Source organism: Chinchilla lanigera, unplaced genomic scaffold (genome assembly GCF_000276665.1).
Source record: "Chinchilla lanigera isolate Chin_1 unplaced genomic scaffold, ChiLan1.0 scaffold00050, whole genome shotgun sequence".
Classification (NCBI taxonomy): domain Eukaryota; kingdom Metazoa; phylum Chordata; class Mammalia; order Rodentia; family Chinchillidae; genus Chinchilla; species Chinchilla lanigera.
This window is the reverse complement of record NW_004955451.1, coordinates 2,118,439-2,133,387: the sequence shown is the minus strand read 5'-3', so window position 1 is coordinate 2,133,387 and position 14,949 is coordinate 2,118,439. Positions and strand designations below refer to the sequence as shown.

General features: G+C 35.4%; 1 protein-coding gene across 1 annotated transcript in view; it reads right to left on the bottom strand.

The window, feature by feature from the left end:
• Bcas3 (breast carcinoma amplified sequence 3) overlaps positions 1-14,949 on the bottom strand; it is a gene marked incomplete in the record, with an annotated part of 520,369 nt that overhangs the window by 316,838 nt on the left and 188,582 nt on the right. Inside the window, 1 exon segment of the mRNA XM_013519304.1 lies at positions 12,749-13,013. Coding sequence (XP_013374758.1) covers positions 12,749-13,013 — 265 coding nt within the window.

Genomic DNA, 14,949 nt, shown 5'->3' with positions numbered 1-14,949 from the left:
GGCTTCTCCAGGGGCAAAAATTCCAAGTTCCAATAAGATGGTTTCTCAATAAATTAAAGCAGAAATCCTACTTGAGAGTAGAAAATCATAGAAAAATAAGAATTTTTAAAACACCCCGTCATGTTTTAATCTGTGAGCACTTTTGGTTTTGTTCTGTTTTCAGTTGTGTTTACTGTTTGTCACTGTTTTCAACCTCACAATACAAAGTCCTCAACCAGGACAGTTCACTCTGGCGTTCAGCCACTGACTTTCTATGGTTACTGTGAATAAGTGTGCATCAGTGTAAATGGAATTAAGGAAACAACTCCAGGCACCTCTTCCCTCATCCCCTGCCACCTCTGGGAGAAGGAACGACTGCAGGTACCTTGTACCCTGTGGAACTGGTACTCTTGATCTCAGTGGGTATCACTGTCTGCAAATGTGAGACTTGCTAACTTAAAAATGCCACTTAATGTATGCATTGTCCAAAATTACATTTTTCCAGACAATTTATGCTACAAAAACACAGAGTAAAAATGAGTTGAGGATAAAAGAGAACAGAGAAAATAACAATGGGCTTGGTTGCTGCATTAGAGGAACAGCTTGTCAGGTCAGCTTTGCAGAGAGGCATATTCCCAAACCAGTCATCATTAACAGACTCACTTCCACAGGAAAAAAAAGAAAAGAAAAAAAGACAGAGTCTGAAAACTCCGGACAAAAGAAATCCCTGCAGACAAAGTAAAAACAAATTAAAAGACCCATTATAAAACACAGATGCTACAAGGAAAATAAACTTTCCAAGATTTACTGGGCTTTGACAAAGTTGGACATTTGTGGAAAAGACATCAGCAGCAACTCCCAGGTAATGGGGCTGGAAAGCTAGACTCCTTTCTTTTTTATCTTTACCCTCTGTGCAGAAGCTGCCAGGTTGGTATTCTTAGCTTCTGAATGCAGTGATGTGAGAACATGTGAATGTGGCAAACTGCCAGCTGCAAGAAATTTCTAAAGTAAGCGAGACCCAGAAATTGTTGAACATTTCAGAGTATGCTAAATCTTAAAATTAGTGTCTATGCATGTATGTATGTATGTATGTGTATATGTATTTTTCATCAATGCAAGCAAGACAAAAATAAGTAAGGGTAAACCTCTAAAATATTTCACTAGTTTATATTGTGAGCCAAAGGGAATATTATCTCTTCAAAACATATTAATCATTCAAAAGATAACAGTTACAGATCCGAAAGTACAAGAAAAACTTTTACAAGCTTCTAGAGGCAAGAGTTACAGATTGTCACCAATGAGGGTCAAAGGGAGTTTCTTTAAGAAAGTAATGTGTGAAAAACTAAGAACGTCAATGCAATAATGTCCACCAAATGAGACATCTGGAGAATAAAGCAGCACTGTCCTTTGATTGTTTGGCATTTAGGGATAAAGAGGTACTCATTCGTTTGGAAAATAACAAACGCCAAGGAGATAGTGTTACTGCTGCCCCATGGGAGAGGGCTATTATCAGGTCTGTCTTGCCTTTGACTTTATCCGTTCTCATCCCAGAATCAAACTTTATTTACTCAGGCGCATGAATTTTCAGGTTTATGACAGAAACTTTCATATAACTCAATACACTAGGATCCTCTGAATTGTATCAAATTCTGTCCTCATCACACTTCTCCAAAAGCCCATGGTAGTTCTAGGATAAAGAACTCCCAGTTAGAGTCTTTGTTCTGTTTTGAACCCTTGAGTAGAAAGTCACATAAAACCTGATGTCAATTTGGATCCCTGTCCCTCTAGAAAACGCAAATCTACAGAAATGGCCCTGTTCTCAAAAACTCTATCATCTCTGTCCTCATTCCAATGCTTTTCCTACTCTAAAATGTCATAAAGATGTTCTGTTCCCCACATATCTTTCCTAAAGAAAAACCTAAGTAAGGAGTTCTGCATTCTGCATTCCACTGAAGACCAAAATGTTCAATCTGCTTTTAATATCTTGCTGTGGAACTGAGTGGGTAAAAATCCAAAATTTACCAAGGCGTTTACGTTTACTCTTCGGTTGAAAAGTTGACTTCTTGACTCTTTCAAAGGAGTACAATGGAAGCCTGTTCTGACACAATCACTGAAAATGTGGACACTGAAAAGTTAAAAACACTGCTTAGTTCTTGCTTCCCCTCTAATTTAACATTAAAAGCCTTTTCAACCTAACTCTCAATAATTGTTTAGTCAAAGTCAAAAACCCTTTCAGAATATAGCAGAAGTGTCCTTTGCAAATGGGAATTTCCTGCATGTGGGTTGCTTTTGGTTGGAAATGGGAGACTCTCTCCCCCTTTCCCTTCCCCTTTCCTAGATGAGAATGACAAGCTTCCCAGCTGCCGTTCCAGGACTTTCACCCTCCTTTTTGACCTTTTCTCAGGCATGTTCCAGTATAATCTGTAATCTACTGAAGTAGGAAAAGGAAACAGCAGCACCCTGGTGAGAAACAGTGCCTTCTGACCCACATACCAAGCTGGGCGGAAGCAATGCTTGTTCACAAGAGCTCAGGAGAACGGAACACACAATTAAAAGCAAATGAATTTCATACACACACACACGTAAGTACACAAACACACAGAGACATATTTTAAAAGACTATTAACACAACTAACAGTTTAGGAAATGCAATTAAAGACAGAATGTTCAAGGATAACACTGACATTTTTCTTACAACTTTTTTTGGAGGCCATAAATGATAATGTAAAAACACTGTAAATTTTTATGCATTTCAAGAAAAAACACTTGTTGCTCTTTCCAAGTAAGCAGTTCAAGTCACCATACACAGCACTACTGGTTCTTTGAACAAGACTGAGAAGGTAGAAAAGTTAAAATAAACTCCCGCAAAATGGATTTAAAGACAATAATCCAATTATTTTTTCAAGATAAAGATTGAGGTTACTAACAACCTTATAGTTAATTCTTACATTTTGTACTAGTGTTTATTAAATGCCACTAGAATTTAAACTGTACTTTGAAGGGAATGGCACTGTACTAATTATTAACTATTTATAGCTATATTTACTTTATATATAAATAATTCAATGAATCCTTTGCGATAAGGTTTTCCTTTTCTAGTCTTAATACATTCTTACCTGTTCATTATTATTCTTAATGTGAAGGCTATCATAATATGTAATTTTAAGCATTTTCTTTTCCTTTAAGCTAAAATAAACTCAGAGTTTACAAATTCACACATAAAAATTAAAAAGTCAGAAAGAAGTAATTACTGTTGTTAAAATCATCCATAGAGTAAGTTTAGTATTACTCCTCCAAAAGGTACTAATGGAACTAGAACAGGAAGGGTCAAGTTGTTACGTGGAAAAAACTGAGAAAAGTCAATGAAAGAGTTAAAGACAATGTTCCTAAGATTTAAAATACAAAGGAGAAATAGTAACAGAAGTAGCTAAAAGGACTTCTACTGAAACACAAAACTCTGCCTAAAAATTGTTACACAATTTAACCTGAATCACAGTCAGCCCAATTTATAAACTGAATGAATAAAATTTTCCTGTAAGTGGGAAGTTCATTACTTTATTATTCTTAGAGTACTCTACGATGACCTATGGAGTACTCTATGTTCTTGATATTTAAGAAGTGTTCTTGATATTTAGGAAGTGTTAAATATCTGCTGTTCTTGATACATAAGAAGTTTTAGCAATTATAAATATCAGGATTATAGTTTTATACACTTTCAACAATGAAAGATAAAAACTATAAATAGACTATCCTTACATAAATAAGTATATATGAATAGATGATAGATAGATGGATAGATAGGTGTTCTATTTAACAGTAGACGGGACAAAGCAAATTGTATAAATAAAAAATAATAAAAGTTGGTGGGCCTTTTACCTTAAGCTATAAACTATCAAATTAAAGAACACATTTCCAACTCCTCTGAAAGAAGCTCAAATATAGTAGTGGAACTAACTGAAGACTTTAACCCTACTGAAAAAAATTTAGAATTAAAAGAGCATAATCTAATACCCCTTAAACCAAATATGGGATAAAATGGGCTGCTGCAGCATAACTTCTCATGAAAATTATTTTTAACAGTATTCTATACACAACTTTCTGATGCTTATCTCATAATAAATTTTGTATCGTATCAGCAGACCTAACAGAACTGTTCCACTGTTCAAAAAAAATATATAGAATCCTATCTGCCTGATTCAACACATTAAACTTTATTACTTAAACATGAGAACATGTAGAAGTATGCAGAGCTGGCTCAGGAATTTTTAAAAACTCTGTAATAAGATGGAGCATCTAATTAATTGCAATATATAAAGTGTACTTTCTTAGGACATGGAGAACTCAAAAACAATTTAACATTTGCAGAACTTGTCTTTTTCAATTACAATGAACACTGTACACTTTAGGATTAAATATTAAAACCAAGGTATTTTCTGCTGAAGAACAGATATCGCAGTAAAATATAAGTGACTTTCCTAATAAGCAAAACGATATAAACCAAAATAGCAAAGACGCTTCTCCCCACAGCCTGCAGCTCCTCCATTTGGCCCTCCCCGCCCCTCCCCACCCCAACGGAAACCTTCCTTCTTATTACCCATGACTGTTAAGAATATTTTTTGGCTCTATTTCAGCATCATGACTCAGGTCATGAGAAGTGTCAAAGATGCATTTCCTTCAGATGGGAAAAAGCAACAGAATTTAACAACTACACAAAGATGGGAGCATAGTGCAAAAGGGCCAAATCAGCATTTTTGACAAGAGGAAAGATAAACCCTTTTATATTCACATATATTTTAATGCCAGCTTCAAAACATATCTTTCCATTAAAATATGCTAGTTGGTCCGCAGGTTGTGGGTTATTGTTATCGATTGATTAACATTAAAATATGCTTATATATTCTGCTCAACAGAAAATAAGAAACCAATACTCAATCGTGCTGCCTAAACTATCAAAGATTTGTGAAAAGAACTGATAACAATGAAGAATTTAAACTTGATACATCATATGAACACTAATAATTAGGTCAAATCCGGGTCTTCTAACTTTACTTTTCTAAAAGCATACCTGGTAAATTAACCTATGTATATAAATGTTTCTTGTATAGAAAGGTTTCAGTGTAAAACACACTAAGAGGTGTGACACCATTAAAAAAAGACTCCTCTTTCTTTCCCTGTGATTCTCTGCTAGCTCTATCATTTCATATTTTCCCTCATCCATGATTTTATCAAATGTAGACACATTTCGGTTCCCTCCAAACTTCACTGGAATGACATATTATTGAACATTTATTAAGTATTCTCTCCCAGAAATTGTTCTTCACATTAAAAATGGAATAGCCTATCTCTTCTGAAGATGCCAATAACAAATGCCCACATTAATTCCTCCGTCCTTTCTGAAAGACTTTCTCTCTGGTGCCTCATTATAACTTCAATATTCTCACCTGCAAAAACAAATCACTTAATGTGAATAACTCTTTCAATGAACCTTACATCCTTTTCCCTTTCTCATCCTCCTTCAAATTCAAAATGCCATTTACCCTATTATTATAAGAACCATCAGAGTTTCTATTTCTCAACAGACATAAACCTGGCACGGCACTGATCTGTCTTTTTAACATCTGACAGATTACAACTATCAACAGCAAATTTCTAACTCCTGCTCAGATTTAGAACTTCAAGACCATTTTTTTCTGCTATTCTTAAGAATAATAATTTCTAAATCTATTTTTTATGCCTATCCTCAAGACACTGGTTACCCTGCTTCTTGTCTCTCCCCTTCTACTTTTGCAAAACAAAATACTAAAAACAAATCTCAGATCTCTTTTTGATGAGTACATAAAGGTAAACATTCAACCCCTACTCCAACATTAGTTATTAATATACAGTTGTCACATTTTTCTCCAAAAACTAAAAATTCCATTTCCAGGTTTCCATAGAAATATTCTATTTCAATGGGATCAGACCATAATTCTTAACTATCCTCCTTCCTGGAAAAGCAACAGTAACATGCAAGTAGATCATTCTAATCACTAGACTAAAATAATGTAACTCCTTCAACTCCCTGAAAACCAGCTTTTAAGTTTATTGCCAGAAAGCCTGAACTACTTCAACATCACCCTAACAGAAAGGAGAGAGATTCCTGGATGGGGAAACTGCTGGATCTAAGTGAGAGGCAGTAACTATTTCACATGAGCAGTCCCACCTGATGGCCCACTGGGCCCTCCAGCACGCCCCTCCTACATTGAAAGAGCTCCCTATCAGTTCCTTACTACTGAGTTGTTCATTAGCTAAATAAAAACGAATAATAAAATTAAAATAAAAATAATTAGTCAAGAATTCCCAGACACTGATGTCAGTATTGTAGCCTAATCAGTCTGATGAAGCTTTGTCATCAATGCTTTTTTAATATATCTAGTTTGAGCACAAATGTAAAATCGCGGTTGAGAACCACTTTTCTGACACGAAACAAGAAGATCAAAAAAACAAACAAACTGAAAGAAAGGAATGTGGAGCAAATAAAGAATTCAAGGAGCAAAAGCACGCAAAAAGGCTCTCAAAGAGCTCAACAATATGGCATCTATAAAATTTAAAAAAGAGCCCGGCATGGTGGTACACACCTAGAACCCCAGCACTCCTACAGGCTGAGCAGGAGAATCAAACAAGTTGGTGCCCCGTCTGGGCAACTTAGAAGTTTCACAAGAATCTAAATGAAAATAAGAAATTTTACAAAGGCTGGAGTCTAGCTGGAAAGGCCCTGGGTTCAATTCCCACTATGCAAAACAGATAGCCAGTTAATTAAGCAATACTAAAAGTAATACTAAAAGAAACATTCAAATAAAAGCATATTAAAAACACTTCAGAAATAAAAATGCAACAAGACTGTAAGTTACAGGTAGAGACCCTCCTAAAATAAAATTTTTAGAAACATTAGAAGCCCAATTTAATAAATCCATTACTGAACTAACAGGATTTCCAGAAAGTGGAGAGGAAAAAAAAAAAAAAACAGCTAAAAAAATTTATGGAGAGTCGAAAGAAGAGACCTTTGGGAAATAACAGCATGGAGAGGGACAGCAGGGCAGGAGACTGTCTTATATTTCACCATAAAATCATGATATTTGATTTTTATAATGAACGTATATATTTACTTGATAAAAATAAAATGTGCATTAAAAGATAAACCACAACAATCAATGCCCCACAATGTTAACAGAAAAGGAAGAGATTAGGGGCCATAATAATGATTCAGAGCCTCAGCATGGAATTTCATCACTCTGGTAGCATAGCATACGGATGAAAAACCCCTGAATGTCAATATATAGCAAAACAAAGAAATAAATGTTAGAACACATTGAAACTACTCATCCTAAAGATAGAACTAAAAGATTTGCTCCTATTAAACTACCTAAATACATTCATAGGAACTATGTATTTAGATGGAAAATGCAAAGATACTAATTGATAGTAATATAATTACCAAAAGCCAATTCTCTAAGAAGACTTTAAGAAAGAAATCACAGAAAACAAAATAAAAAGAAAAAGGGATTATTATAAGATCTGATAAGACATCAATATCCAGTCTCCCCCACATTAATACCAGCTTGCCTTTATTGCAATTATACAAAAGCTGAGAAAATATTGCCCTCTAGAGGCTTGTCTCTCTAACCATTTAAAATTAAAACTATTGAAACAATGTGCATAAATTTACCAATGTAAAAAAATGCATAGAAAAGTAAAAATACTTCATGAGTAGCAAAAAGCAAAATAAAAAATAATATTCTGGCTTAGCTTCAAATGCTAAGTACATTAATGGACATTTCTTTTAAAGTCAAACTTACAGAGAAAAAATATGGCATTCCTAAAACCAAATAAACACAAAAAATAAATAATTTAATAGTTTAATAGCATGTGTAGAACTAAGTTTAAAAGTATACTTTAGAATACTGTAATTTTAAAGTATAATTTATAGCTATTATAACATCTGGAGTTTTGAAAGGTTTTCCACAGGTTATCGGATTTTCTCCCGAAATAATGGTACCTGTACTCTCCTCTTAATTTTGCTATGAAACCAAAGCTTTTCTAAAAATTAATATCTATTTGAAGACAACAGTTATACTACCTTTTAAAATACTTTCTCCAGTTAGTGATTCCTAAAAAATACATGTGTCTTATTTTGAGGAAGGCCACTCTTTTCCTTACACTTTCCGTGAAGAACTTTTCTGCTATCTGAGAAACTACAGCAAATGTCATGAAAAGTATTTAAAATACATATGATTTTGGTGTATACTAAATGTCAAACCTTCTAAAAGGATAACAGGAGGGCTAAGAAGAAAACAAATTCACCAAGAAAATGTTATATTTTAAAACAACAGACTGGAAACAAGACTGCATCTGAGCTAAGACAATAAAATCCATAGAATCAGCAAAAATCTAGGTACTAAACTATCCTAAAAGATTTTCCCCCATTTAACATGTATATACTATTTATATATTCTATGTCATATGAGGCATAAAATTTAAAGCAGAGCTACAGTGCACATGATTGATTTTCCTTGGCAAAAATTAAAACACACTCATGCAAACTTCAGTCCACACGTAAACAATGATGTGAAAAGAGAAGTCAAGAAACATCACATTATTACTGATTCTCTTAAGTAGGTGAAATCATAGAAGGCTGCAGCGTGTGGTTGCTTTGTATTTACAATTATGATGCGGTCTATATCTAGAAAACTCTTGATCAACAAAAACAAATAATTACAATAAACCACCAAATGAACGCTATAAACAGAAGGGGGAAACGAATACCTCGTCTAAATGCTAAAAAAAAATGATATTGCCAGTTCCTCTTCTTACTAAAATCCCCTCAAGTGATGCCTCTACTACTCCAAAAAAAGTTATAACAAAAGTCCTACTATGTGAAAAATTTAATGCTGTCTTCCTCTTACTTCTTGCTTTCATTGACCTATAAATGCAATTTAACACATTCATTATTCCCATCTCCCCCATCCCCCCCCCGCCCAAACTTGTCACAAACTAACCATCCTGTCCCCATCCACAAATCTGCGCTACCCACACACTGCTTATTTCAGCCGACAGCAGCCCCTCTCTTCCAGCTACTCGGGCACAAAGCCTTACTACTCACCCTGACTCATCTGTTCTTTCATACTTGATCATAAAATAAACCAGAAACACTGGTGGTCCTACCATAAAAAAGAAATCAAGAATCCAGTAACTTCGGACAGACTCACTATGAACGACCAAACCTACCCTTTCTTGTCTGGACTTTTCCAGCACGCTACTAAATGGTTTCACTAGATTTCTACCTTTGTCCATTTAGAGACCCTGCGCTCTGCACACAGATTTCCACTTGAATTATGTAAAAAAATAAAAAAAGTATCACCACTTCACGCTTATCGTCCAAACCCTCCACAGCCTTCCCTTCTCACTAAGTCAGAAGCGGACATGACCTGGCCACATTCCCCCTCTGAGCTCATGACCTGTTACGCATCCTGCACAGCTGTCAGCCTCTTTGCCTTCATTTTTTAAAAACTCCCAGCATATTCCCACCACCTCCTGGCATCTGCATCGTTTTCTCCCTCACTTCTGTTTGTCCCAAAATGCCATCATTTCAGCAAGGCCTACAAAAGGACATGAATCTCAGATAGCCATCCCTGTAGGCATTTCCCACTCCACTTTCACTCTTTCCTTTTCTCCACAGCTACACAGGAACAGGACAGGTCCCACTTTTATTCACTTCTGTTCCATTCCTAGAGCTCCACAGTGCCTACACATAACAAACAGTCATTCGCAGTTGCTGAACAAATGACCTTATCTTACATACATGAAACTGAAAAGCGGGATCAACATGAATGACAATTTCTTCATTCTGGCAAGTAATGATTTAAATCCCACTTGCTTTTCTTAAAACAACATCTAAAGATGGTTAAACCCTTAGAATCAACATTTTGCCAACTAGTATGTAAGGTGCCAAGACAAATATAAAAGAAAAGCTTTTGTCATTATGGAGGTCAATATAATAAGAAGGACAGACATGAATAATTCCCACATTTCCGTAAGAGAGAAGTATGTACAGGATACCAGTACCCTGGTTTACACATTGTACAACACCAAGAGATGACTTAAGGGATTAAGAGGTATTTTAGCTAACTAAGTAGGCATTCAAAAGAGCAAAAATTACTTCAAGAACAATGTGCATACAGGAAAGAAAAAAAGGAATATATGTGGCATATTCACAGAAAGGTACGGAAATCTAGGTACACTGGAAAAAGCAGATGGAAATAGGATGGGACATTCTCTAACATTCCAGCAGCGAGACACAATGATTTTAAATACAAAACTAGCGAATCCTATGGTTAACAAAGGAAGGATTTGTGATAGGTAGGAAAAATGCTTAGTTTGTGATCAGAGATTCATAATCATTGTTGCATCACAGGCTACTTGGACAGGAAAGTTTCTGAATTCTGAGTAACATTTATAAATGTATCCAATATAATGTGCATAATTAAAATGGAAATGATCATACTAAAATAGCTAAAATGTAGTATACTGATATACATAAGAATTTGATTTAATATCACAATCATATGTAATAATTTCAAGGCAATGATGGGCAGAAACAATATCTGAAGAAATATTCAATAATTCAGGACATTATTACATATTTAGTGTGATGTGAAAACATCTGTGCTTTCTATTGGTAACAACATTACAAGTACACTAATATCATTAGCATCTGTTTTCTATACTCATAATGAGAAGTAATGCTTACTTTTGGTTAAGGGTAGTGGATATACGCATTGAATTTTTTTTTCCCTATCCCTGTACATGAGTTTCAATTTAAGAACTCCTCATCTACACTAAGGTCATGGAAACAAGCTAGGAAATGAAAGAGATATTTAGAAAGAATATATTTCAAATAAATAAACATCCTCTGGAAAAAAGGCAACTAGATAAAATAATCCTAACCTAAACTGGATTGCCTCCAAAAAGTAAAAAGGAAATACCCCTATGTCAATTGTTATTTAACAGTTTCCTTTACTTTGCTAAAAAGAGCACAGACAACAACAGTATTACCGCCAAAACATGATTAATTTTCAAGATGACTCCCTCCCTGTTCAAAGGGTTATGTTTTTTTTTACCAGCATCAGACTGTTTACTCACACAAACTTGTAAATATGTCATTTTTAGAACTAACCAACAACAACGCCTGCTTTGTTTTGACATGTAAGACACAAAAAAGAAAACAAAGAAAAATGACCATCTCTCTATTGTCTGTGCTTCCAAAATGAGAAAATCTACACACATGATGGTGAAATTCTGAGAGAGTAACATTTCAGCACATGTGTTATTGGAGAGAACTGTCTCCTGAAATTCCTGCCTTATAAAACAAAATTTTAGGTATTGTCAAAGAGTGTGGAATCTCCTTTTTCAAATTTCTATAAAATTATGAAAGCAATGAAATCAATAAAGCTGGAGGAAAAGATTATACTTTAATTTAGAAATCTAGCATTATTCTTCAACTTTTGCAAATGATACACGCCTTCACTGGTTAGTACTTTGCAACCTTCACCAAAATATACTGAATGGTATTTGTGTATGGTCATTCAATGTCTGTCTTTCTCTTTGAGTAAAAGAATTATGAAGGCAGGAATGCTTTTAATTTTTGGTGTACATCATGCCCAAAACCTAGGACAAAAGCTGTTATGTGGTTTGCTTAATGAAAAAGGAACGATGGGAGGAAAAAAAGGTAAGAGAATATTCTCCGATGATACACAAATGGAAAGACTATAAATCCTCCTTATCAGTGTCTCTCTTTATGTTCTAAGAAAAAGACTCAATAAATCAGCCAGGCTAGTCTTGAACTTGACATCCCCCTACCTTAGCCACCTAAACAACTGGAATTACAAGTGTGTACCACAATGCCTGGCACAATACCTCAACCTTCAAAACCCACCTACCATGGTTATCATCAAGAAGAATAGGCAACACTCAGAAAAAGGAATAATCCAGTGCTCACATTTTAAGGCATTCTGATAGGAATGACATGGTATAAACACTCTGGTGTTACTTACAAAGGTTAAGATTAACAAATGTAATGACTCAGAATTTCCACTCAAAACTAAGTATATATTTCTACCAAGAAACAGTAGAAAATTTTCACTGCATTATTAGAAAAACTCCGAGCCAAAAAGCATACAAATATACATGAAAAATATTAGAAAGGATAAGTGAATAGAAGCAGATCTGCACAAAGGAGTAAGTAAGGAATTTTAAACACTGCCTCAAAAAACAAAGCAGGTCAGAGATACTTAAAATGGTCTTCTGTACTGACTAAATTAATGTTCTACCATATAGAACACTTATGAAAATGACTAATGACTGACTATTCTTTTGCAACAACAAATATTTCTTAATGAAGTATAGTACTGGCCCATTACAGACAGAATGTTCTGGAAGGGACATGTGGAAATGCAGATCAGCGCTCTAAAGTTAAGAAAGTAGGTTCAAATTATATAAGCATGATGACAAATGCTCCTTATATCCCTAGTTAGGGGGCATGATAAAGATCTTCATTGCTATACTGGCTCAAATTCATTAATGATTTAATAAATAAGAATGTTTTAAATGAGTTTAAGATCCTGTTATTCTACAAACAGATTACAAAATTTTTATTTGACCTCAGCTCCCTAAAATTAAAAACACAGTCAAGGAAGATGGAAGGGAGCAGTGGAGAGACAGAAATTACATTTACCATGCAGGGGTGAGCCAGAAGGGCTGCTGGATAGACCTGGAACAGGGCTACAGCGACCTCCTTGCTTAGACGTCAGCTCTTGTTCAATCTCTTCCAGCCCAGCACTTTTCTGGAAACGGCTCATGCGATTCACTACTCGTGGTGACATATGAGTGCGAACACAAGGCTGGCCACCATAAGGGTTGATGGGGAAAACATGGGAGGTACCCCGGAGGGTACTGACCACAACCCAGCGACAGTCATGGCTGAAGCAGATGTCCTGAACCTAGAGATGAGATAAGATACAAAAATAGCTGAAATTATGTGGATTTTGCTAAGAGTATCACATATTACCAAATAAGAATAGAAATGATGGTCTCATTCTGAAATGTACCTACCAATACGTTAATAAATAAAAAATTTTGTTTTACAGGTAAGAGTTTCACAAGGAATATTGATCAAAACGCCACATTAGGGATGTACAAAATTTAGAGAGGGTAGTTCTATTCCTTGGGAGAGGAAGGTTAGAAAACAGGATCTAGGCATCTGATTCCTTATAGAGTTGTAACAACAATTATGGGTCAGGCTTATTTTCCTAGAAGACATTCTAATAAGCATAGAATGATAAAAATTTTAAAGTTATGTAACACAGAGAAAATTATTAACACAATCATTTACTCAAATGCTAGTTACACACCATGCAAAACACTAGGAATAAAAAAATAAAAAAGAAACCCAGGGGCTGGGGATTTAGTTCAGCGGCACAGCACCTGCCTGGCAAGTGCAAGGTCGTGAGTTCAATTCCCGGTACTGGAGAAAAAAACAAACAAACAAAAAATAGAAATCCATGTAACTGCAGCCCAATAGGATGCTAAGATGCATAAGAAATTTTTTACAAGGTAATATATAGGAGGTGAAATAACTTTGAAGTGTATAGGCACAGAGGCAACAAAAAGGAAGGAAAATAATTGACTGCTTCACTGGGAGATAGTGACTTAGAACATAAAGAATAACTATACAAAAAACATTCTTAGAATACCCCTGAACTGAGGAATTCGGCCTGTGGTTTTTTATTTATTTGTAGTTTTGTTCTGTTTTGCTTTCACTGTGAGACACAGTCTCAGGGAGTGCACTGCCTGGCCATGATCTTGTGACTCTCTTGCCGCGGCCTCCAGGGTTGATGCTATTTCAGAGATGTGCCTCTACGCGCAGCCTGGAATTTGGTTTTAGGTATTATACTCTTACTTAAAAGGAGAAAGCCACTCTCATTTGGGTCTACTTAGATATTCCATTTTACATACAAATACTAAGTAGAAATGGTAAGTTCTTTAGGATGTCAGAAGCTCCAAAAAATCAGCAAAAAGCCAGCAGTGTTTGGGTTTTATTTAAGAAATAGTGGAATGTGATTTCAACTTTGGAAAAATGATTCTACAAGTAAAATGCAGAGGAGTAGAATGGTGCAAGCAATGTGGGTAGCTGTAGCAAAGTTAGGTAGGAATTTACTTAAATATTTAGAGATAAACACCCTGAAAAGCGATGGTATGCGGAAGAAAGAAGGTATTAAAACACTCTAAACATACCCGCCAAAACAACCACCAAAGATAATATTCACATTTCCGCAGTTTAGCAAACTTTTGCCATCAGGTGCCACTGGACTTTGCATGATATACTCTCTATTGTCTATTGTGCCCGTGCAACTCTGCCCTTGTACTGCCACTACAAACAGAATACATAAAATGAATGATACAGTCAAATCACGAGGTCAGGGAGACTTTACAAAAGCAACTGGCTGCTCACAGACCTAATCTACGGAAAATTACTCACTAATTAGTTTTAGATTTATACACTGAACTACATTCCTTGGTATTTGAAGTAACAAGTTTAATTTACTACCTCTACCTTACTATCAGTCTAAAGGTAAAAACTTGAGCAAAAATATCTCCATTTACTTTTTTCACAAAATGAAAGTCAAGTAAAATTTGTCACTGCTCTAAGGTTGGGTACTGGGACCCAGCCCAGCATCTCATGCATCGTTAGCACGCACCCCCCACCAACTATACCCATCAGCCTCTGCTCTATGTATTGCACCCACAGCTTCTAGAAGGAAGGCCACAGCAAGTACTTTAGAAGATTTCCTAAATTGACTTCTGTTAATTTAGGAAACACAACTGTCAAATACTGCTTTACAAACAAAAAAGGGGGTAGAGGCAGGGGCAAAGGGG